At 38.6% G+C, this 26929-nt stretch overlaps 1 protein-coding gene across 1 annotated transcript in view; it reads right to left on the bottom strand.

The window, feature by feature from the left end:
* Positions 1-26929, bottom strand: part of LOC122811733 (CAP-Gly domain-containing linker protein 4-like) — a 1328591-nt gene that overhangs the window by 1187430 nt on the left and 114232 nt on the right. Inside the window, exon 4 of the mRNA XM_044083780.1 lies at positions 5230-5405. Coding sequence (XP_043939715.1) covers positions 5230-5405 — 176 coding nt within the window. The remainder of the gene's footprint in view (positions 1-5229; positions 5406-26929) is intronic.

The following is a 26929-nucleotide window of genomic DNA, read 5'->3' as shown; positions in this document are numbered from 1 at the left end:
GGATGAGATACCCTTACTTATGAGGTGGGCCATGTAGAAAGCCTTCCTTACAACCAAAGCAACGGAAGCAACATGGTGGTCGAAATTCAGGTTGCTATTAACCTGGGTGCCCAAATCCCTCATGACTGACTGCATGCTTAGGACGTTCTTATTAATGTGATAATATGTGGGGGAATCACTCTCCCTAAAGGGGAGGATGATGCATTTTTTGGCATTCAGCTTGAGGTCATGTTTCTGGCACCAGTCATTTGTTTGGATGAGACCCTCTTGGAGGACGTCCACATCACTTGGGGAATTTATGACCTCGGCCAGCTTGTAGTCATCTGCAAACTTGGTTAGCCATAGCCCACTGGTTTTGGCCTGCACCTCAGAGAAGTATATCCCAAATAACAGGCCCCAAGACCAATCCCTGGGGTATGCCGCTCATTACCAGGGTACTGCTTGAGGTTGCTTCCCCTATTTTGATTAGGTGGGTTTTATCAATGAGCCAGTTTGCTACCTATAACATATGGATTGATGCCTAGTTGAGAGAGATTATCTATTATGCCCAAGTGGGGAATAGTATCGAAGGCTTTGGCCATATCAAAGTAGGCGATGTGCAGCATCTTCCCCTTATCCATTGTTTGGCACTGTGACACAGTTTCACAGTTTTACACTAATAATTGCTCCATGAACTATTTTCCCTAGGACTCTTGCATTCACCCATTAGCTGCTTCAATAGCTATCTCAACAACAGACTCCAGGCTGTAAAATGGAAACAAGATTGCTCCCCCTTTCTGTCTGTCTTTGTTGGTATAACTCAGGGATTTATTCTAGGTATTTACTGTTCAACATATTCACTAATAATCTTCACAAAGCTACCAAAGAAGCCTCCATATTACAAAATGAAGATGATGCCATGCTCATATGCTCTTTACAAAGTCTACTGCTACTCAACAAGATGACCAAGGACTACTTTTTCCTCAGCTGAGGCCTGGCTAGAATACTACCAACCACTTTTAAATGCTAAAAAAAATGAATAATGCTGTTTTTACCTAAATCTCTGGCAACATAGAAACAATCCTTTAAGATCACATAAGCAGATAATACCTCATTTGAAACAGTTTCCAATACAAAATTTATTGGTGTCTTAAATGATGATAACTTAAAATATGATCACCACATCACACAAACCATTAAGAAAACTCATCAAAATGTAGGCTTCCTCTGCAGAAACAAACCTTTCTTAATGACAACACTAAGAATTCTTTAGAAAACCTTATCTTCTCCCTTTACTTCTCTATGCAGCACCCATCCTGACTAATTTTCACTTCACCTTAAAAATTAAACTAGAGATTTGCTACAATAAAATAGCTAAGTTTACGTTCAACTTACCAAACCGTTCACACCACTGCCTAGCCCTGAACAACCTACACTGGCTGAAAATACCAAATTACCTTAACTACTGTCAACTGCTTAGTGCCAACAGATAATGCACAAAACTGATACCTGCCAGTCACTACAAAAATCCTCAAACACTACTTGTTTCCTAGGACTCTCTGCTCACAGAACAGATATCTCCTTAGCAGGACCAAGTCTCTTAATACTGCAGGCAGCTCCCTTTAACTGTGTTGGTAGGCACTGAAACACCATCTCAACCACCATGAAATAGGACAACATTACCACCCATTTCAATTGCAGCCTAAAACAATATCAACCTTCCTCATGGCTATGTTCATACTGCCATCATGACTAAATCCACCTTTCTTTCGGTTTTGCTTTGATTGCCAATCTCTTTATCATCCTGACTCTTTCACCCTTTTTATCCCTGTCTTTCTTTCATCCCATGACTTCTCCTCCAACTAACCTATATCTTAATCCTCTCCTACTAACCGCCTCCTTACCCACCTCAACATCTTACCTGTCTACTGGTATCTCAACCTCTCCACTATCAGAACTTTTGTTACTTATGTTTTTCTTGATTATTTTTGTCAAGCCCTTCCTCTTCCTATATTTTCTGCTTCTAGTGACATCCTACCTCATTAATGCCAATATACTGAATCTATGTGAATTATCATTGCTCTTGTATAGCCAGCTATTACATGTTAACATGTCTTTGACTTATCTAAAATAAAATAATTTATAAAATATATGATAAATATATTTACTACCTTTCTCATTACGACCTACAAAATAATGCTTAAAATGTTTACAGTTTTTTTTTTTTTGTTGCTCATTGTAAATATGCATTTTATTTGGAGCTTTTCTCCCACCGCCTCCACTGAAAATGGGACCTGTGCCCAGTTTAACATTCCTGGTAAACAAAAGACAATCAATCAATCGATCAATCAATAAATAAATATGCAGGAACCCATTGACAGAAAAATATAAATGTTTAACTTTCTGCTTCTTCTTAACAGGAGTTTGCATAAAAGCAGTTTGATTCCTTTCAGGCACCTTACCTCAGGGAACAGGCACGCCATTTCAGCAAGGCAGAAAGGCATTCCCCACTCCTTCTTCGAGACCAATATGAGTATTTCTCCTACATACACACTAAAGACAACTTAATAGCCACAGAGGATGTGTATAATCCCCGGTCCATGGTGAATGAAAGGATAGGCAGAAATGCATTCCCCGCTCCTTTTTCGAGGCCGATAAAAGTTTTTCTCCTATGCATACACTAAGGACACTTTAATAGCCACAAAGGATGTGCATAATGCCCGGTCCATGGTGGATGAAAGGGCTACAGCAGAGGAAACTAAGAATGAGGATAAGTGGTGTGAGGAATTAGAAATGGCCACAGCACAAACACCCATCTGCAGCCAAGGCAAATTCGTACTGTGTTGAAGGTGCAAATGCTGTCTGGAATTTTTTTTTCTTTTTGTGGTTTTTCCATGGTAAAACCTGACAATGAAACCTGTCCTAGTATCACTAACAACAGCAGTTGGTAAAAGAGGTATGCATCACAAAGGTAATGATTTTCACAGAAATCATCATCACAAGCATAGCCTACACCTATTCTAGCCCCTAAACACAGTTTCAGAAAAGTTTCATCAGAAAAAAACAAAATTAAAACATGCTTTTACATTTTTACAGTAAAGTAAAAGTAGAACCACAATTTTGTGACAGTCCAATCAACTTAACATTTTTATAATCAAATAATGCATTTCACACAAAAAAACGGAACTTTCTCTCATGAAATACAATGTGGAAGTTTTTATCACAAAAGGGACTTATATCCACAGCAACAGGGAAACACTAGCCAACTGTCAATCCTTGAAAGCCCATAAGAATAGGGCTCCTCCGAGCAGGAAAGTTCTGAAGGACTGGGCACCTAGACTGCTGATTTTCTACTCAAGCTAGAAATGGTTTGGGTGCATGGATGGTGTTCGTATGATTTGGAAGATGGATAGCTGTTTTATCCTGCGTAGCTTAGGCTACTGCAGTAGTGATCAAATGAACATCATGCTTTTCAGAAGTTATAGTTTTCAAAGTTTAACTGTAATTATTGCTTGTACGAAATCTAGCTATATAATCTTTTGTCACATTTAAAACAATATGTATGCAGCTACTTCTTTTTCTTTGTGACCATCATTTAATGCAGGTTTTACTACAGATCAAAAATGCTTAGATGTAGGCATGATTTCCTTTCATAATAGATTTTCTACTGCCACAACAAAACTTCCTTTGTCTCTAGGGTAGGTTTGACCTATCCAGTCTCTTAAAGCAGTATGTAAAGACTTTTTGAATGTGCTAGTTGCTATCACTTGTACTGTTTGTTTTATTTTTCCTATTATGTCAATAATCTGAATCTAGCTTTTAATTATTGATATGCTTTAATTTACATAATCACCACCTGATTATGTAAATTAAAGCATATCATTAAATAACACTCGTTATGAGAAAATGTCCAACTATGAAACTTTTTAGATTGCATCATTGCTGTAATGGCAGTTCTGACAAATAAGACCTTTTTCACTTTATCACAGTCTTTTTAACCAGTCCCTTGAAACTTCCATGTCCATGAAGGCTCTCAGTGATTCTCCAGTTAACTGGACTGATAAGATACTGACTCAGTCAGCTTGATCTCATTCCTGTTTGTGGGCATACCGCTCAAAGGTGGTAAGCTATATATTGAGGTCGTCTTCCCTGGTCAGCTGTTTTAACAGTGTTCTCAGCCACCATTTTCTGCAGCAACTGCTACTTTCTGGTCATCCTGCACATAGATCCATACTGACTTGCACAAACAACAACAAAACATTACAGCACATTGTAAGACTGTCTCTCTCTCCCTCTTTGGGGAATTACATTTGCATTGGCAGCAATAGGCTTCAAGACTTTAGCAGTAGTAACAGCTGTCAAAAATACTGGTTTCAAATCACTAATGTGAAATATTAATGCAGCTGTACTCAAACAGACTTTTAAAATAAAGGAGGTTCTTTCAAACAAAATAAAGTATTGTAGCTTCAAATAAAATACACATCTAGACCTATATTGGTGGGAAACAACTTATTCTGGCAGAAATGTTGTCCAACTTCTTCTCAAACGTTGGTGTTTACTTTAGTTGGTTTTCTCTCCTAGAGCAGATATTCTAGTTACTAAGTTCTTTTTTACAAGAGAAAGCATTCAGTTCCTGGGATTGTTACAGTCCTCTTTTTATTTTGATTACACATTTTCCTTCAACAATCTGTTCTTACTAATGCAAGCAGGTTCTTCTCTCTTCTTTATGTAACCTATACAACTGAAACTAATACTAATTTATTTAAATATTATTCAGTTACTTATTATTGGCTAATTAGTTGGATGATCTTTTAGTTTCATCCTCAGCATCAGCATTACTACTTTAACCTGCATACTGAATATACCTGCAGACTTTGCACACATCATACAAGTTATTTCTTCTTTTTAGAAGTCTGTAGCTTCTGTTAAAACATGATAGATTCTTACGGATTAGTACTAGGCTAACTACCTTTGTGAGCTATTTTAAGCCTAGCCAATTATCCCTTGTGAGACTCAAGCCCTGCACCTTGTGTTTACAAGGCAAACACCTTAACCATTATGCCACCCCCATTTATCAAAACATTCTCTGTAAAACTGTAATGACCAGACTGAGCATGGTATTATACAAAAGTTTGCAAAATATGTATGTACTTATATCTTTATATGCCTGTGCATATGTGTGTGTGTGTGTGTGTGTGTGTGTGTGTGTGTGTGTGTGTGTGTGTGTGTGTGTGTGTGTGTGTGTAGTACCTGTTGTTTCATTTGCTGTTGTTCCCTCAGCAGTTCTTGATACCAATTTTCACAGAGACTTATTTGCCTTGAAAGTTCACATCTCAGTTGCTTTATTTCTTCTTCTGCCTTCTGTACTCTTTCCATCATTGAGCCCCGCATTTCATGAACATTTTGTATCTCCTCCTTCAGAAGAACTGTACCGTAAAAAAGGAATGAGTCATAATACCACATTCTGGATACACTACACATGGTTGTTTTAAATAAATATTCATTGGAAAGCATACTCAGATAGTAACCCTAATCTTACACAATAAACACAGACATGAACACACAAATGCATGCAAGTGCACACACAGACACACACGCACATATGCACACACACACACACCCACACACACACACACACACACACGCACATATGCACACACACACACACACACACACACACACACACACACACAATAGATATTTGTTAAGCATATCAGCAGGTTCATCTATAGATATTTTTCAGCTAAGAAACAGCAAATTGCTAAAACAACTGAAGTTAGCATACAAAATGTTGATATTGGCTTAATTTGCATATTGGGCAAGTCATCTGCAAAATGTATGGTGTTGCCAGAGTAATATTTATGTATTCATCTATTTATTTGTTAAAAAGGTAAGTGAACTGGTCTACTGACCCTTTACAGCCACAACCTAAGCTCAGAGAGCAAAAGAACAATTATAGTTTTCATATAAGTTAACAGTACAGAAACTAAAATCAGAAAATGCATCTGTAATTCATACTTATTGTACAAGTTCAGAACGGATGTCAGTATCAGGGAAAGCATATATGATAGACATGTCTTACAACAGTTGACCATTTGCAACTGGATTTCAACATAACAGAGATGCATTTAATCTTTTGTTTATTAACAGTAAATGTGATAAGAACTCCACAATGCAAAAAAGCTGTTTATTCAAACAAAGCTTTCAGGTAAAATCCTTCATCAGTGTATAAAAAAGCAGCACCTAACATCCTCACTTTATATAACACACACCCATCAATTAATCAATTAGATATGCTAAACATTAAAAAAAAGCATAACATTCACATTGAAAGAGGGTAAAAAACTCTAATGAAAACTAATGTAGACACATTTGCTTGTGTTACAGTGTACTTTACCCTGTTTTTTTACACATATATGTGTATACATATGCATATACATGTTTTTAGGGAAATGTTTTTGGATATAAGCTTTTTTATTTATGTTTTTATATATTAATATTAAATATTGAAATTTAATGTGAAGGTTATATTTTTTTAAATGTTTAGCATATGTAATTGATTAATTGATGGCTGTGTATTATATAAAGTGAGGATGTTAGGTGCTGCTTTTTTATACACTGATGAAGGGTTTTACCTGAAAGCTTTGTTTGAATAAACAGCTTTTTTGTTATTTTTGTATTGCTGAGTTCTCATTACATTTACTGTTGGTGACCATTACATTTATGAACTAAGCTTTTTCTTCACTGCTTTGGTTTGTTATCTTTTGTTTATTAACCAGGTTACTCCCACTAGCCTAGTGGTCTCTTTTCAAGGGATACCCCAGGTGGTATTTGTACTACTAAGGGAAATTTGTCCAGGCCATTGGAGGAGCTTCCACTACTCTTTTTGATAAGTGTCATGGGGTCTTTTACATCCAGCTGAGCTACCATCAACTCAGGCAGAGTGGTCCTCAGTTTAACAATAACTTTACACTCAGGACTATAGCACACCCCCCCCCCCCATCTTGTACTGCAGTGTCAGCGATACATCTGCCTGGTGTGGAAATGGAACCCACAGCCTTCTGCAACAAAGGTGAGTGTACTATCTGTTGTGCCACTGCTACTATGGCTATGTATTATGGAAGAAGCATTAATGGTTGCCCAGATCACAAAAGCATGTGCAAATGGGTTCTTTCTGATGTAGTTTTTTAGAAGCACTGTTTTTTAGGTTTCTAACTTTTCTTTGAATGCTATTTTATGTGTCTGGACTTAATTAGGAGAAGGATCTCTCTTAACAGTAATAACAGTACTGGCATAACCAGTCAGGAGGAGAAGGAAACCACACTCACTGCAATTCCAGTCTCACATAGACCTACCACGACAGCAAACCAAACACATAATCACACAAAAACATACTCGGAGGCTCTAAATAAAGATCTGCCCAAGCAGCAGAGACCTCCAAAGCAGACACCCAAGCAACCGCTACCCCAAAACAAAACACGTGCAACACATATCTCACAAAGCCAGTGTGCCAAACAGTCGCAGCCCTTAAGGCTAAACAACACACCTGATACACTTGTAATAGGTGACTCTATCGTCAGGCACACTGACGTCCCGCTCACCAGGTTGAACAAGGAGAAGATCACGGTGAGCTGCCTGTCGGGCGCTAGGATCCACCACATAACACAAGCACTCAGGTCACTCCAAGGCAAGTACAAATATGACTCAGTCATTGTCCATGCTGGTGTGAATGACCTGAGACATACCTCCCTGGACTACATGAAAAGAGACCTAGAGGAGCTCTCTGAGCATGTAGCGCAGGCTGGTATGACCCTGACCTTGAGTAGCATCTTACCCTCACCAAGAATGATGCCACAATATGAAGACAAGATGATCAATTTCAACAATTGGCTTAAGTATTGGTGTCATTCAAAGGGGATCCAATGCCTGTCAGCTTGGGATGATATGCACGACAAGCCACAATGCTTTGCTAGGGACGGCTTGCACCTGTCACCCCTAGGCTTTCGGATATTGGCAGAGGCTCTTGCTACCCCCATAGTGCCTTTTTTAGGCAAGGCTCAAAAGACAAACCCACCTCCATAGGTATCACAAGGGATAAGAAACTAAGAGTAATGCTACTCAACGCTAGAAGTCTAAACCTCAAGATGCACTTTCGAAACTCTCCTTAGCATGGAGAACATCGATATCTGTGCAGTAACAGAAACCTGGTTCAGGACTCCCGAGAGCACCCCAGCACTACCAGGTTATACCTCATACCATGCTTTTCGGCCCCAAAATTTGGACCGAACCACAAAAGGAGGGGGAGTATCGATATTCATCAAAGATATCCACACCTCCAGGTTGGTGGCAAAGCACGAAGCATCAGAGACTATCCATGTGCAACTAACAGTGGGTAAAACTACCTTCCAGTTTATAGCCTGCTACAGACCACCCTCCCAAACCCAGGAACCCCACTCGGCCTTCCTGAGAACACTGGAAAATATGAAGGTCTCCCTGAACACCATTATATTGGGTGACTTCAACTACCCAAACATAGATTGGGAGCATTACTCTAGCTCCAACACCCTTGCCCAATGTTTCCTAGAATTCATAAACTCAAATGCTATGGAATAACTTGTTACCACTCCCACAAGAGGGGAAAACATACTGGACCTGATCATCACCAACATGGGGACTCTATGCTCCAGACCAGAAGTGTATCCCTCACTGGTAAGATCAGACCATAAACTGATCTCACTGGATATTCACATCCCGACCCCACCCCTTGCCCAGAAAACCACAGTGAAAAACTTCTCTAAAGCAAATTTCACACTCCTCAAAACCAAGGTGGAATCCTTCAAAGCCCCCGGGCCTGTGGAAAATACGGCCCAGACCGCAGAATCCTTTATAAATGCATTCTATGAACACCTTCAGGAATGCATGGATCATGCAATCCCAAATAAAACCAAGACCCAATCCTCCAAAGGCAGACGACCTGTCTGGTGGACCCCAGCCATAAACAAACTATACAATAGAAGGAGGAAGCTACTACATGATAGAGCAAAATCCCTAAAAGGGAAGGCATCTCTGATCAGTATTAGCAAAAAACTAAATCGTCAAAGGCCAGCTTCGAGAGAAAAATTGCACAGGACACTAAGGATAATCACAAGGCTTTCTTTAGTTATGTTAGGAACCTGGGTGGGAATTCCCAGATATGCTCAGAATTAGTCCAAAATGACAAAAAATACACTGATCCCACAGACATTGCCAACATCCTAGCTGACAGGTTCAGTGCAAACTTCTCCCCCCCCTCCCCACCAAAAGGGCAAATATCTATCCCAGCAGAGTGCTGCCCCCCTGACATCTCAGATGCTCAGGTGGGAGCCGCCCTCTCCAAAGTAAAAAACACAGCATCAATGGGACCAGACGGTGTCCCAGGCTGCGTCCTACATGAACTCCAAGAAGAGCTAAACCCAAACATAAAACTACTGTTCAATCTCAGCCTTACTACAGGATATGTACCCAAAGAGTGGCGTGCAGCAACAGTGGTCCCTCTCCACAAAGGTGGTGCCTCAACGGACCCTGGAAACTATCGCCCCATAAGCCTGACTAGCTTGGTCTGCAAAGCTATGGAAAGGATCATCATGGACCTCATAAATAAAGATATTGGGGACCTACAGACACTGGATCCTACCCAGTTTGGCTTTGTTAAGGGCAGATCCTGCCTCTTAAACCTGGTTGACTTCTTTGAAACAGTCACCAAGGCCATTGACGAAGGGAAGGTGGTCCACACAGCCTATCTGGACCTCTCAAAAGCCTTCGATACAATACCCCACTCGGGCATTATAGATAAGCTCACCAGCTTAAATATAAACCCCTATGTCACTAGATGAGTTGCAAACTGGCTCAAGGACAGAACCCACATGGGTAGAATTGCTGGAGCCATGTCAGACTCCAAACCAGTTACAAGTGGCGTCCCACAAGGCTCAGTCCTGGGACCTCTCTTGTTTGGTATATATTTCTCGGAGGTACAGGCCAACACGGAAGGACTGTGGCTGACCAAGTTCGCAGATGACTGCAAACTGGGCGCCATAATCGACTCTCCAGCCGACACAAGCATCCTCCAAAAGGGCCTCACAGAAACAGACAACTGGTGCCAGAGCCATGGCCTCAAGCTAAACGCCAAAAAGTGTATAGTCATCCCCTTTGGCAAAAACAAAGTGCCCACAAATTACCACATAGGTTGTAATCCATTAAGTACAGAAGAAGTAATTAGGGACCTGGGGACCCAAGTTGATAGCAATCTCTCATTTGACAACCACGTGGCCAAAGTGGTTAGAAAAACATTTTATATAGCCCACCTAATCATGAAGGGATTCACATCTAGATTAGGGGAGGTCATCGTGCCTCTTTACTCATCCCTCATCAGGCCCATAATCGAGTACAATGCCCCTTTTGGGATGTACCTTACCAAACACCTGCAGCAACTGAAAAGACCCCAAAAGTACCTCACCAAGAGGATCAAAGGGCTCAAACAGATGCCATATGCTGCCCGGTTAAAGAAACTCCAGCTCTACTCAGTGGCATACCGCCTGCTCAGAGATGACATGTGCCTGATGTATAAGGCCATGTCCAACCCGGAATTAAGGGACATGCTGCACCTCAGAAAATCCAAATCCCATCGAGCTACACGCTCGAGACTTGAACCTCAGCACTGAAATAAATAGGACATGCTGGAGGGACAGATTCATAACCCAGAGGCTCCCTTCACTCTGGAATAAAATCCCAGTCCAGGTTAGGCAGAGTCCCTCACTGACTCTCTTCAAGAGGAATCTTGATGAGTGGATGGGAGATCGTAGGTTTACCCCGGGTATCACTTCTGTGTCACTGTTAGACAGAGGCACAGTATACTAACCTTGAAAAAGGGCATAGCAAAATTAATTTAAAATGGGTGGCGAAAGCCAAACACACTCTGGCTAGGCTTATAAATGCCCTAGGGCAGATAGCCTAGTATGAACCTATGAACCTATGAACCTATATGTTAGTTCCTAATGGGGGGCATCCTAGGAATATACCATCATCATCTGTGTACTTTAGAGTGTATTTTTTTTTTTTTAAATATATAATGTTCTCTTTATAGGGGAGAGACATCATGTGCAAAGATTTTAAATGTAAGCTTACTGATAAAACAGGTGGCTCTGAGGGTCAGAGGAAGCCATTTAATCTGATTTAACGCTTCACACTGATGCTTCTTGGGTTGAGCTAAGATTGTAAATCTAGTGATCTTGCTTTCCAGACTGTGTAATTTATTGATGTTATAGGTGGTTTAGAAGCATATTAGGAGCAGACAATATTCAAGTTTAAGAAAAAAAAAGTTGGCTAAAGCAATGCACATTCTAGGGGTGTGCAGGTGAGAAATTTTGTAGCATAGTTACAGCTGAGACAGTGTTGTGCTAGTTTTCTTGCCACTAACAGGTGAGAAGGTTAGGCAAGTAACAAGAGTGAGACTGTGATTTATTTGTTCTGTTATTTATTTGACTATGTTATTTGTCTCTTAATATAACAGGCAGCAAGGTAGTGTTGCAAAGATCATCACATGTTATTTTTGGGGTTAATATCTAGGTTGCTTGTCCAGGCTCAATCAAAGATATTAAGGAAGGAGGAGGCCCATAGTCTATTTTGAATGGAATGAGTGCATTTGTTATTTTCAGTAGAAGAATACCATCTCATAGCAGGATGGAGAGAAAGATGTGTCCCAGATGGCTTGAGAATGAACATACTAGTGCCAGTGTTCAAGAGCAAAGGGGACATTCACAACAGTAGGCAGTATAGAGGCATCAAACTCCTATCACCTCGCATAAAAATTCTGGAGAGGTTGATTGATAAACGAATATGCAGAGCAGTAGAAAGTAAGATTGGAAATGAGCAGTTTGGATTCATATAAGTATGCACCATGACTGATTCAATGTTTGCAGTGAGACAGATACTTGAGAAGAAGCTAGAAATTAGGAAAAAGTCTAACTGGACATTCCGAGACTTGGAGAAAGCATATGACACGGTTCCTAGAAAGCTGATTTGAGCAGTCCTGCGGTAGTTCGAAGTCTCAGAAAAATTGTAGAATTATTTATTTTATTTATTTTTACATTTGCTTACCAGGAGTCTCCAAATGAGTAAGTATCCTGTTTTCAGCAGGGGTCCAGGGAGAAAAGCTCCAAGAATATAATATTACAATATAACCCATAAGGTTAACATGTATTTCAGTGTAGTTATATAAAAGAGGTGTTATAAAGTACACACAATTTCAATTATAAAGTGCTTTAAGAGAACATCAGAGAAGAAAATAGCATTTGACGGGGTCAGATGACCATACTAGAAGTTGGATATATGTTGTTTGTAAGTATTGAGAGTGGTTCCGTATTGGATGTTAGGGTAACATGATGTGACTTGTTGAAATAAAGGCAGAAAAATTAATGGTAGTGTGATTAGTTGCGAGAGCTTGAAGAATAAAGTGAATTAATAAAGAGAGTTATAAAATGAAGAGAAAGCAGATGAGTCTTGAGAGAGTAGTTGTAGAGAATTAGAAGTAGGAAGTAAAGAGTGAAGGCAGAGAGTGGAGTCTGGTCAGCCAAAGGAAGAGCAGGGAACATATCCAGTTATTTGTAGTGCCAGTGTGATTAGTGCAGGCTGTGTACAAGAACCCAATGACTTAAGTATGAAGTCTTTGGTCTTACAAACGGGTTTCCAATGGCAATGACTGTGTATCAGATTCAGCTCTGAACCCACTGCTGCTCATACTGGTGATGGTCTACATTAGCAAACAGGTCGGAGAGGACAGATCAACAAAGTTTCTGTATTCAGATGATGTGGCATTACACGCAGACTCTGAGCAAAAAGTTCAGCAAAGGACAGGGGAATGGAATGCAAAACTGAAGGCGCATGGGATGAAAATGAGTATAGATAAGACAGTTGTAATTGTGGCAAATGGGGGAAATCAGAAGAGGTTGAGAATTGAGATAGAAGAGAACATAGTGGAAGAGATTAACAGCTTCAAGTATCTAGGAGGGATGGCTGAGAAGAAGGGTAATCTGAACCAGGAGGTCAAAGCTAGAATCAGAGGGGCAGCAGCCAAATGGCATAGAGTATCAGAGGTAGTGATGACAGAAGAATGACAAAGAAGATGGAAAGAAAGGTGTACAAAATAGTGGTGTGACTAGTACTACTGTATGGTACAAAAACTGGGCAGTAAAGGCAGAGGAGTTCAGGAAGCTAGAGGTGACAAAGTGCCTGAGACATATAGTAGGATGCATACTGTGGGACAGACAAAGAAATGAAGACATAAGAGCAGATGCCAGAGTAGTTCCAATTGCAAAAAAGGTCAAAGAGAACAGATTACAGTGGTTCAGGCACATGTGCAGGAAAGCTGAGGACAATATGAAGAAGCAGATTTAGGACAGACAGAAAGAAGAGAAGAGAAAATGAGAGCATCCAGCAAAAAGGTGGATGGATTATGAGAGAAAAAACCTGCGACAGTCAGGCATGAGTGTTGATGAAGGTAGGAGAGTGACACTGAATAGGAAGAGATAACGAGAAGTGGCATGAAACCCAGACCCCATGTAGAAAACGGGGAAAAGGGCTTGATGATGAAAGAGCAAAGTTAATAGCAGGAAGGTGCAGGTAAATGTCATTAATGAAAACAGAGAATAGGTGGCCAGAACAAATCCCCACAGGACTGTGAGCTTTGAATACCCTGAGGGATCACTGTTAGTGCATACTTGAAAGCTTCTGTTTTCTGGTAGATTTGGAACCATAAAATTGCTTTATCCCAAAGTTAAGTTTTGGTAGTTTATGCAAAAGAAGACTGTGACTGACAGTCTCAGATGGCCTGTCATGTCACCAAAGATACCAGCTGTGATTGTGCTTCATTTATATTGTTATACACGGAGTTAGTAGTTTTAAGTAAGGCAGTAATTGAGTGGAATACAATGTAAAAGCCATATGCACTCCAAAGCACACTTATTGGAGGAGTTAATCTGCTATCATCATGATCAGACAAGTCTAAGAAAAATGCCAACAGCCAAAAATGACTAATCTCATCCTGAAACCATCTAATTTCACTCTGTCACTGGTGAAATAACCATCAGATATGTTTTATTCTTCCCCATCAAATTTTGACATTTCAAGGCACTAGATGCACTGCAAAAGTACTTTAATCTATCTTCTTCTACCTTATTTGTGAAGAACAGCTGCATATTCAGCTATGAAGCTGTAATTGCATTAAACTGTTTTCAAGACAACAAGACAAAGCATTTCTCCTTGATCTCGTACAAAACCTTAGCTACTGTTAAAATCTGGCAAACATTCCAACTAAATAATCAGACAAGAAATGTGCTATTAAACTCATAAATTAGATAACAACAATGGATGATATATCCCTAGATTTTGTGATATGCTCACCATGCATCACTTGTTCTGAAATCAACCATCTTAGTCAGGATGGTACCTCTCTTGCTTTAACCCACTGGAAACACTATGGTTGGATTGGGGTAAACTCCAAACCCCTTACTAGTTGGAATTGTATGTAAACATGAGTTGCAGAAAGCTCCTCATCCATGTAAAGCAAAGTCCACCCCTATCATTATTTAAGCGTAACCTTCACCAATGGATGGGAAATCAGAAATTCATTCTGAGTCTGGCCCCCATGTCTATGATAGACAGAGGCAGACAGTAATGCCCAAACTAACATACCCCCCCCAATATAACCTTTAGAAACTTCCTAACATAATGCCTCCTAATAAACGCTCATGATACATAGGGACACAATTGATTTGGGTTGCACAGCTAGGCTTATAAAAGCCCTGGTGGTTGTTAGCCTAGTATATATCTATGAACCTATATATACCTAACAGCTGTGGTACTATTCAGGCATTTCATACACCATATGTACCATGCTTGTTTGATTATCCTTACCGTCTCTGGAGGCCTAATTGAAGACTTCATTACACATAGATATATATATATATATATATATATGTATATAGAGAGAGAGAGAGAGAGAAAGAGATACTCAGAGGGCTGCAATTCTGAAGAACAAAACCCATTTCATCTGTGCCCAAGTGGCAAACTATTATTAAATGTTGGTGCTAATCAGAAATTCTATATAACAAACAATATTGTCAAGAACTATGATACTATATACAATAATGCCTGGCAGGATGGAATTTATCACAGAATTAATACATGCCCAGCTGTCATGTGAGGTCTGTTGCCACAAAAGGAAGGCCTTACCACCCCCTGAAGGGCATTCGTTCCCTGATAACAGCAAATGCAGAGGGCTTTATTTTACTTAGAGAATGGGGTATCTGTTAAATTGCTTTATATCTTTTTATTACTATATAATTTATTTATATTTTTGACGTAAAATAAGTTCCTCCATCTAATGTTTCAAACTTACTGTAGCATATGTCCAGTAGCTACAGCAACTTTGTTAAGTGAATACATGCTGATGTTTTATTCTGATGAATGAAATAAAAACATGTAATGTAAGGTATTGCAGATCTTCCTCCATGCTTCCTTTCTATGGTAAAAAAACCCAGACAGTGCAACAGCAAAAATAAGAAATTAAGAAATAGTAGAATGCATGATAAAATGAAGATATCCAATTTTCATTTTGAATGACATTTGGGCATCTAAGAACCTTATCGAAGGCAGAATGAATTAATTATTTTTCTATTCATAATTTTACACAGAATAGTTAGTTTTAAATCTAGCTCTTCTAAAGGCAAAGAAGACAACAGGCAATGGAATTACAGAAGGTTTTAGTTGGAACAGGAACAAATCTAACCATATAGTTCTGCTCTGTTACTTGCAGAATGTTTCATTTTATGGTATATCACTGAAGATTAAAGCTAGTTAATAATGTTATTTACTTTTAATTTTACACTCACTAAACAGCTAAGTCACATTTATTTGACCATTTGTTTTTTTATTTATTTTTTTCTGTCTGTGCTGCCGTGAAGTGGCAGACTTCTTTTTTTTTTTCTGGACATTTAATACATTAAAACCATGGTGGAGAATATTTTGTCTCTAATCAGGATAAAGATGCATACCTTTCCCACTATCGAACAGTACTTGTCATCAGACCATGTTGATCTAAAGGTCAGAGACTGAGTTTGTAGTTTTGTGTCAGGCCTATGGCTGTATATTTCTAATATTTAGATCAAGTGAGGTTTGGAACTGCCAAGCGAACAAATCCTGATGGACAGTGCAGCTTGTAGTTATAGGCAGCAGATAAACAAAGACAGGAAACCCAAACATGTACTATGAATGTCCTGGACATATCTAATGGATGTAAAAATTACTCAATTTTTCACCTCTTGAAGGACTTTTCTTGTATGTGGAGATGGTGGGGGGGGGGGGGGTTAGGTCACAGACATATATCCAAAATAGAACCTGTTCACCACCTCAGTAGCTGAGGCAAAAGTGCACAGCTATGGTAAAAGTGGCAAATTATTTTCATGTTAGCAATATTAAGACCCAGTGGTGGACATCAGCATGCACTGCTAGCAAGACAGCTGTCTGGATTTATCTGATGGGTGCCAACAGGCAAGTAAGTTAGAAGCTCAACTGTCCTTATTTTGGAGAAACATCTGTATTTTCAGGTCTGATTTGCCCCAGCACATGATTTACATATTTGTGAGGTATGCCCCAGTTTTCAGAATTGATTTACCCCTTTTTCACAATTTTTTTGCATCCCCTTCATCACATTTGAGTTTTGAAGCTATCTAGTGCATACATACACAGACACAGACACACACTGCATTATCAACATACTAGTCACCCCAATAATTGAAAGTAAGAAATATTATATCTCCCTTTTCAGTAACAAAAACAGTGTCCTTGTGTTGCTGATTTTTTCAAAAACAGTTGATTAAAGTCTACAGATTTTATACCATCTCTTTGACAATGCGCTTATATTTTTGTCACTCTCAATATACCATACTCCTACTGGAAGTGGAAAGATTCATGTGCTATTTGGTATTCAAATTGCATGATAATTAAATGTTTAGATTTTTGGCTGGATGTACCTACTTTTCAAGGGTCTACATTCCTAATTTCAATGCCTGCAAGTTAAGAGGTATATTAGGAACTGTTGCAGTCACCAGACTAACAAAGGACATGTGGAAGAAATTTAGCAAAGTCAGGGATAATGATTTCAGATGTCTTCAAAGGACAACTAGCAAACATTAAGTAAGGTTGGATAGTCTGCCTAGGCCATTCCTAGTTACTGTTCTGGTACGTTATCTAAGGACATTGTCAGGAGCTGGAATAAACACTTTGAGGAAGTTCCAAATCCTACTGAATGCCATCATGTGTGTGTGTGTGTGTGTGTGTGTGTGTGTGTGTGTGTGTGTGTGTGTGTGTGTGTGTGTGTGCGTGTGTGTGCGTGTGTGTGTGTGTGTGTGTGTGTGTGTGTGTGTGTGTGTGTGTGTGTGTGTGTGTGTGTGTGGAGTGCAGAAGTAACAGGTGGAATTTCAGTAGATGAGATTGTGGTGGCAGTTAAACAGTTCAATATGTCAGAGGGAGTTTGAGAGGAAGAGATTAATTCATAACTGCTAAAAAGTTTTAGATATTGTTGGGCTGGAGTGGTTAACATGTTTAACTGTATGTTTTGAAGTTGGGGACAATAACTCTGAGTGGGAAAACTGGTATTAAGGTCTTGAATTTCAAAAATTGGGTATCATGATCCTCAATCTCCCTGGAAAAAACCTGTCCCTCAGTACTGGAAAGAAGACTGTGCATTAACTGAGGTTCTGATTCAAGAAGACGAATGTGGGTTCTTTCTTGGCTGCAAAACTAGTGAGTTATAGCTTTATCCTTGCATGGATATTTAAGAAGTTATTGGAGTTAATCAGTACTGTGTGGAACACAAGAGGATCTATTAATGACATGAGGAAGGTCTCAGGGCCGTGACTGAATTTCACTAAATCCCTATATTTCTAGAGAGCTAACAGGCAAGCATGGTAGCCTCTCAACTATCCTTATTCTGGAGAACTTTGTCCGCATTCTTGGGTCAAGTCATATATGTACAAAGGAGGCATAGAACTCCAAAAAGGTTGTGTCTTGTCTCCCTTTCTGTTCATCATTTTCGCTATCAACACAAAGTTGTAACCAGGTATAAAGAGTATGTAGTTTGCGGATCTGATGTTTGCATCTATGTTGCAGATGATGCTGAATTCCTGGTCCCAAATGAATATAAAATGCACTGGATCGGTTCATGGATGAGTGTGAAATGGATAGAATGAGAAACAGCACCTCCAAATCAAAGATCATGGTTGGCTCCAAGAAAGGAGTAAGTTTCTCTGTGCTGATGTGGAGGAGTTAACTACCTCAAATAGAAGTGTTTAGGAATCATGTCGTCTTACTCATGACTGGGTATAGAGATGACTATAAGACTAGCTAATGAATGGTACAGCGGCTGCAGTGCATTAGTCATTGTGGTAATGAAGCAAAATCTATATCCTTATCCTCCACTATGGTCACAAACTTTGACTAGTGACCAGTGGATGTGACTGTAAATACAAGTCATGCAAATCAGGTTCCTTCCTTTGTTAGTTGGCTTACTATTGGTGAGAGAGTTTAGGGCTTGTCAGTTTTGGAGAATATTGGTGCAAATTGGTGCACAGCCCCTACTCCTTTCTTTTAAGAGAAGATAGTAGTAGTGATTGCATTTGGGCATCTAGTGCAGATTTGCTTCAGGGCTACACCTACTGAAGATATACCAAGCACATCAAACTTGGACAAAACACTGGGGCATACTAAAGCCACACCAGAAAATTCAAATTGCCAATCCTACAGGATGAGATATGAATAATGAAGTCTGCCTGCCCTGCTCAGATTACTACTATTATAACTCTCATTAGTACATGCACTTTATTAGAGAATGGTCAGATGATTGGAAGACTAGATGGATGACTGCATGGACATTTTTTTATAGAATCATAGGAGGATCATATGAGATTACTAGGCTATCGACCCAGAGGTCATTTTAAGACTAGTTATTTCAGTCCATGTCCAGAAGGGTTGTGGGCATTATCCCTGATAATAATTTATAGTGCCCTATCCATTCATCCAGGTTCCTCTTGAACAGTGTCATAGAGGTGCTCCGTTTCTCATGAATTGGTAGTCTATTCCAAAGATGCAGCAATTGCTTAGAGATAAATCTGCCCCTTTAGCATGTCCTATTTAGGTGACAAGCCATATTTAGATCCCTGGAATGGGTAGCCCTAGTCCCATTTGATTTACAGATATGCAGCAAGTTCATTAGGTTTGGTTTTTGGATTGCTCTGTAGGCCAGGCATAAGTCTCCTTTAAGAAGTCTATACGATACAGAGTACAGTGACAGGGACTTTAATTGGTCTGTATAAGCCGCATGCTGGAGCATCTTTATCTTCTTTGCTAGAAACCTCTGAGGTCTCTCCAGTTGCTGCAGGTGCTTTGTATGGTACATGCTGAATGGGGTGCTATACTCAATTATGGGCCAGGTAAGTGCCAAGTATAGAGAGGTTATAACCTCTTTTGTTCTCAAGGAGATGCCTTTGCTAACCAAGTGTGCTATGTAAAAAGCTTTCCTTACTACAGTAGACACATGATGGTCCATAACTACTTCGTGGGTACTTTGTATTGTTGTTGATTTGATAGTGTGAAGGGACATTGTTTGTGCCGACGAGAATGATGATGCATTTCTTTGTATTCAGTTTGAGACTGTGATTAATATGATAGTCACTGGTCTGCATGAGACCCTCCTGGAGTATACTGACATCATTTGGAGATTCAATGACTGTGCACAGTTTGCAGTCGTCTTCAAACTTGGTCAGTCACAACCCCTTAGTTTTGACCTCAACTTCTGAGAAGTATATACCAAATAGTAAGGGGCCCAACACTGATCCCTGTTACTCCCCACTGGTAACAGGTCTGCTGGTTGATGTGCAGTTGCCCACTTTGATAGTGTGTGTCTGGTTTGTGAGCCAGTTGGCAACCCATCTTACAACAAATAAAGCAAAAGGGTAACCAACAAGAGTTGTAACTGCCACAGAATCACCAATGAGTGTACGACCACCTCTGATTTTGTAAAAGAATATATTTATTCCACAACACCAATGAAAACCACGAGCTGTATACACACTGAAACGTTAAGCGCTTTCACCCACACCACAGTGGGCTTCATCAGAACATAGTAATTGCATTGAATACAGCTTATATTTAAAAACTGGTGCCAAATTACAACTGATGTTAAGCTTTTAAGCTTTTAAACTTTTAAAGCGGTACCTACAAAATTGTTGGCACCAGCTATCTAGCTCAGATCTGCCATATCCATGAAAGGCACTACACAAAACAAAACAAAAAGCTTGTGGTTTTAATTGCTGTTGTGGAATAAATATATTCTTTTACGAAATCAGAGGTGGTCGTACACTCATTGGTGATTCTGTGGCAGTTACAACTCTTGTTGGTTACCTTTTTGCTTTATTCAGTAGTCGTTGCAGAGCCATGGACATCACCGGTGTCAATTCCCCTAAAAAAATCGCAGAGGAGAAGGAGGACCTTTCCAGGTTATGTGAAGAAATTGTATCGTTAAAAGGTGAAATCAGCAGACTGTTTGAACTGTTCAAGAACACGCACTATACAGGTACTGCTATTGATTCACCTACTGAATTGAACAGCAACAACAAAGCCAAATTCAACTCTGGCCACGTCAGTAATGATAAATCTGCTCAAGACACTCAACAACAGGAGCAGAATATATTAGTTTGCTGTAGAAACAATCCTGATAGAAGGGATACTTTTTTACATTACGGAAAGAACAACCAAGACAATGACAGTTTTTCTATCCCCAATGGACATGGTTCAGGGGTTAGACGCAGTCCCAAGGATACAGCTAATGTTTTGGATATTACCGAGCCATTAAACAGCAGTAAAATAAACATTTCTGATTTTACTTTTGACTTCTCTATTTATGATGTTGATGAAGAGGCTAAACATACTGGCGCCAAGCCGAAGAGAGTGCTACCTCAAAAAAACGTATTCAACAGTCACTGGTAGCACATTGCTATACAACAAAGGTACTGTTTTTTTTCTAATACTCATCCTGTTGACAATTCAGGAAGAGTTGGAACAATAAGGAAAGATATACAATTTAACACATTTTAACTACTAATTGTAATTTTGATAAAATGACACAGAATTTAGACAATATCCCCACAAACACAGAAATTGTGGGGAGTTTAAAAGATATGCTATACTTGTTGGGTAAAAATTTGAAAGGTATAAATGGACTAAAGGCTGATAATGCATATTTGCACAAATGTATCACTATGAAAATTGTCCCAATGGGTTTGAGATTTTTTAAAGTGCCTATGGGTCTAGTATTGACTCAATTTAATGAGAATGCTTATTAAATACAACAATGAGAAACTTTGCAAATTGGTACAGGAAACTGAAACCTTAAATATTAAAATAACCAATGATTTGTTATTCTCAGAATGGGAAAGATTATATACCAAACAATTTAACATAGCTGAGAAATGGATACATAATGTCTGTGAAAGGAAGCACAAAAAAATTTTAAGAGATGTGGAACATTATAAGAAGGGTCTGGCTTACAATTGGCATTGTGAGAAAGGAAAGGGAAAGTATGTTAATAAGACACTTAATAAGGAACAGATAGTAGGAAATCTCCAGGAAAGTGCACATTATCACAATAATGAATCACATTTTCAGAGGGATGATTTCCTACAAGGACAACCACACAGAAATAGATTTCAGCAGCAGTACCAAACACATACAAGAACCAAACAGAAACAATGGTGGAAGAACAAACAGTGGTAGCAAACAGTGTACATGGTAACAACGTGCAAGGTAATAATATCGTAGTCAAGGACAAAATACATACATGTAACAATTTTAACATTTATAATTATTCTAGTTTACAAATACATAATTCACATTTCAATTTACTGGCTAAGGGTATGAAATACATACCTAACCCACATTTTGACCTAGTAGATTGCTTATGTGAGGTTAAGAAATTTGTTAGAAAGATCAATCTTGCTATTTTGTTTAAAGACAAATCAAAGACACACCAAAACATTAATAATAAAAAAATTACAGACATTGTGATAAAGAAAAATAGCACGTTTATTCCACCCAGCCAACCTACGGTGGATACATATGAGAAAATAGTGACTAGAGAGATATATCAAATGTACAATAAGATTAAAAAAACTAAATTTATAAGCAATTTGACGGAAGAAGAATGGAAGACATTAAAAGCTTTACAATTGGATACAAATATTAGGGTGATGAAGCTGGATAAGGGGGGCGGTGTAGTCATAAATGATAGTATTGAATAGATCAAAAAAATGTATGACATTCTTCATTTCTCAAGTAATTATGAACCTATCTCTATTAATGAGATCAACATTGCTTATCAAAGAATAGACTCATATACTGAGGAATTTCACATTGATGGTAGAATTACCAGTGAAACCTACAATTATTTGAGGGTAAAATATCCTAGATTAGCTACCTTAGTGGGCATACCAAAAGTGCGCAAAGACCATACCTCTCAACCATACCGAATTACTTGGTTTTTACCGAGTTTTGGGGTCCAAATGAAGGGGTGCCACAATTCCCGAGTGGCACCCCTTCATTTCCGATTTTTTTCTTTTGGTTTTCTAAATTTTTTTAAATATCCCGCTGTCGGAGCTGACGTCATCACGTGCGCGATGATGTCAGCTCCGTCAGGGCTGTCAGCCAGTCGGAATTGAGCTCCTTCAGCTCACGTCATAATTTCTGGCTGCAAATGCGAGCGGGAAACCGAGAACGCATTTGGATTACTTTTATTTAGGGGCTTGGCTGGAATCCAGTATTATCATTAGGGAAGCAGCGAGTGGGACTCATTTGGATTAAGCAGCAGCTGCAGCTCATTTTGCATGTATTAGCAGCGAGCGGGAAACAAGAACACATTTGGATGGATTACTTAATTTACTTTATCGTTGAAGCAGCAGCTCGTTGCATTTGGATTTATTTGGTGGTCGTCGACTCATCGTATTTATGGGGAAAAAGAAGCTCGGGAGCATCATGCATCAAGTAGTAAGTGCACATCAAGGTGTGTGTGTGTGTGTGTGTGTGTGTGTGTGTGTGTGTGTGTGTGTGTGTGTGTGTGTGTGTGTGTGTCTGAGAATATGCCACCAGGTCTGAATAGCATGAAAGTTTTGCCATTTGCATTGGTGTTTTTACTCTGCCATTTTTATTCTGCTAATAAATATGTCAGATGTTGAGTTCCTAGTGGTTACTGACCTTTGTTATATGTTTTTCTGCCTTTGAAAGAGAAAGTCTTGTTATTATTGTCTTATTCTAAAGACTAAAAGAATGAAAGCACTTAATTTAATTTTCCTCTGGTGCACTTTTTGACACAAAGTGGTTTTAATTAAGCATGTATCCTCTACAGGGTGCCAATATTTTGAGTTTGTTCTTAATTACATCTTTTACTTGATAGTTAGATTTCAAATTGTCATTAGTTATTGCATCTAGCCGCTTAGTGGGTGTATTTGTTACCAATTCTATGTTATGTTTATGTAAGTTAGAGTGAAGAGAGATTTCTTGGTAATAAGTTATTTTGGTGTGAATAGGATGATGTTGCAGACTGTGGAGGTATATTTATGCAAGCAGTGTGTATGCCTCATATTTTTGTTGTGGTTTTCTAGATTTTGTGGCAAACATCTGAAGGATTGAGTAAAATTCACTAAATAATGACAGGCAATTGAATTTCAGACTTCAAATACTGAGCTTATAAACTTAGAAAATTGCTAGAGTAAAAGTTTTTGTGTTATTTATTTTCTATTGAGGTGTGTGTGTGTGTGTGTGTGTGTGTGTGTGTGTGTGTGTGTGTGTGTGTGTGTGTGTGTATATATATATATATATATATATATATATATATATGTTCATGTGTGTAAGTAGACATGATGGAATTAAATGTTCTGAATTGGGCAGTTTTGTCATTATTGGTTCATGCATTTTGTTTCATTCAATGAATGTGAGTTTTAAGGGCAGAGAAGTTTTAATGTTTGTTTGTTTTTCGGCTTTTCCCAGTTAGGGGTCACCACAGTGGAACTCCAGTCCGCTAATGATTGTCAGTAGATTTTTACAGTGCTGAGTTGCCAGCTCGATGCCCAACCTTCAACGAAGGCACGCCTATTCACGCATGTCTTTCGGAATGCCACTCAACCGCGGGGAGGACATGCAGACTCCACACAGAAGGCACTCCCCATGCTAGCAGATGTCTGTCGTTTGTGCATTGTGCTATAAAATGTAAAAATAAAATCCAAATCATTGTAGAAGTAAAGCAGTATACACATTTGTGTTTGTGGTAAATGGGGCAAAATAGCCTAAGCCAGGTAGTGGGACATTGGAATGACTGCAGGGGGACTCCGGTGCCATATTTTGGTTGTCTGTTCTTCAGTTTGCGTTTGAAAGTTGGTATCCCACAATTCTATTGAAGTGGGTGGAGTTGCATAATTATGTATGCAAATTTCATGTTAATCAGCGTACAGATTTGTACCTTTTTTTCATGTGCCTTGTCCAGATTTTTGATATTTCCAGGTTGAGAGGTATGACAAAGATACACATGATCCCCTGTTTCGACCTATTGTTTCTGGTAGTAAATCAAAAACATTTCCCATGGGAAAATTCACAGACATGTGGTTAAAACCCATTTATAACAGGATACCTCATATGGTGAAAGACTCGTGGGAGTTCTTAAGCACTTACCCTGCAGATGCATGGAAAGAAGGATTGATGTTTGTTACCATTGACGTCATTGACCTCTTTTCATGCTTTCCCAAACAAGCAGGTTTAGATGCTTTTTGTAATAGCATCACTAAACACACTAATTTAAATTGGGATGAAGTATGTCTAGTTTTGGAATGCATGTCCATAGTGCTTGATAATAATTTCATATACTTTGAGGGTGAGCAGTTCAGGCAGACCAGGGGGGGTAGAAATGGGGGCAACTTGTGCCCCCATATTTGCCAACCTGGTCATGCTAGATTGGGAGGAGACTACACTGCTCCCCAGTGTATTTTTAAGAGCATAGCACTATTCAAGATTCTTGGATGACATATATATATATTATGGGATGATAGTATGGATAAATTTGACGCTTGCATACAATTTCTTGACAACAGTAGTGATTTTCTCAAATTTACACATTCCCATAGTTATGATGGAATAGCATATCTTGACACTTATATATACAACCAGGAAGGTGGATTCAAATCTAGAATACATCGGAAATATACTTTTTCCATTGATTATTTGGAATATGGTAGTTGTCATCCAGAGAAGCTTAAATATAATATATTTAAAGGGCAGTGCATACGGGCTGCATGTTTGACTTCTGATTATAATAAAATGGTGGAGGAAACTAATAACTGGTTTATTTCAAGAGAGAGGTTATCCACTGAAAATGATGCAAAATGTAGGACAATACGTTCTACAAGAATGGGTAACCAAATTTAAATCATTATTAGGATCTGGTGTTGTGAACAATCAGGTTTATAATGCTACAAATGTCAGGAATAACAATGACAGTGAGACAGTTCAACACCAGAGATCTTTCATATTACAGTTCAGTTTAGCAGCAGGCAATGTGATTAACATATTATGCAAATATTGGTATTTGATTTCTGGAGATTCCATTTTGACAGACATTATGGGTACAAAACCAGGATTTGTTTACAAAATGGGATGAAATATTAAAAGCTATTTGGAACAACACCCAGTAGGAGCAAAGGGCATAGTGAAAATGTGGCACATGTAATCAATGCACGTACATATTAGAAAAAGAACAAATGATCATTAACAATGGATTTAAGACAATAGTTAAATGTAAACAAGGAAATTGTAATACAAAAATGGTTATATATTTGGCTAAGTGTAGCAAATGTGCAAGTTATTACATAGGTAAGACAGAGAGGTGTTTTAGAAAAAGTATTTACGACCACTTGTATAATATCAGGAGGAAGGACTCTGCCAGTGCCTTATACAGACACATAAAGAAGATGGGTGATACACATGAATCTAAGTTTGCTATTTTAGAAATAATTAAAATAGACCCCAGAGGGGGTGACCATAAATCCCTGCTGAGTTTTAAGGAAGTTTGGTGGCAGTTGTATTTGGATGCATTAACTCCACCATAACTCAACGATCACATCCCATGTAAGCCCATTCTGGAGATGAAATAACATCTCAGGTATATTTTATATTTTATATTTTTATATTATATTTCATATTTTATATTTTATATTTCATACTGTATATTTCATTGCATAATTTGGTTACATAGAAAGATGTTGATAGATATTTTATAATTATATTAATTAATTCTACATTATATTATATTGACATTATACAATATTCAGTTAACATCAATTATATCACAGTATATCAAATAACACAATTTCAGCAGTATAGGAAGTGAATTTAGTAACAATGTTACATATTTCAGTCATACATCATTTAATGGGACTGTGTACATAACATCCTCTACATACACTTATTACATTTGTGCACAACATACATCTATACATTTTATCAGAATGTCACACAATGTATTTGTATTTGTATCATTCTTATCACATGTTTTTAAGTATTATGGACAGGACTCTATTATCGTATATGCATTTGTATTTACACTCGTCCAGGGTCTTGGAACACTTAACATGTTTTCGATTTTATACATTTGAAAGGTTACATTTTTGGAGAAACATATATTAATATGCTTTTTGTTTTGTTTTGTGTGGTGCCTTTTATGGATACGGCAGATCTGAGCTAGATAGCTGGTGCTGACAATTTTGTAGGTACCGCTTTAAAAGTTTAAAAGCTTAACATCAGTTGTAATTTGGCACCGATTTTT

This window comes from Protopterus annectens, chromosome 1.part1 (assembly GCF_019279795.1).
Source record: "Protopterus annectens isolate FY-2018-M chromosome 1.part1, PAN1.0, whole genome shotgun sequence".
In the NCBI taxonomy this organism is placed as follows: domain Eukaryota; kingdom Metazoa; phylum Chordata; order Ceratodontiformes; family Protopteridae; genus Protopterus; species Protopterus annectens.
Note: the sequence above shows the minus strand (reverse complement) of the source record. Positions and strands in the feature narration are given on the sequence as shown.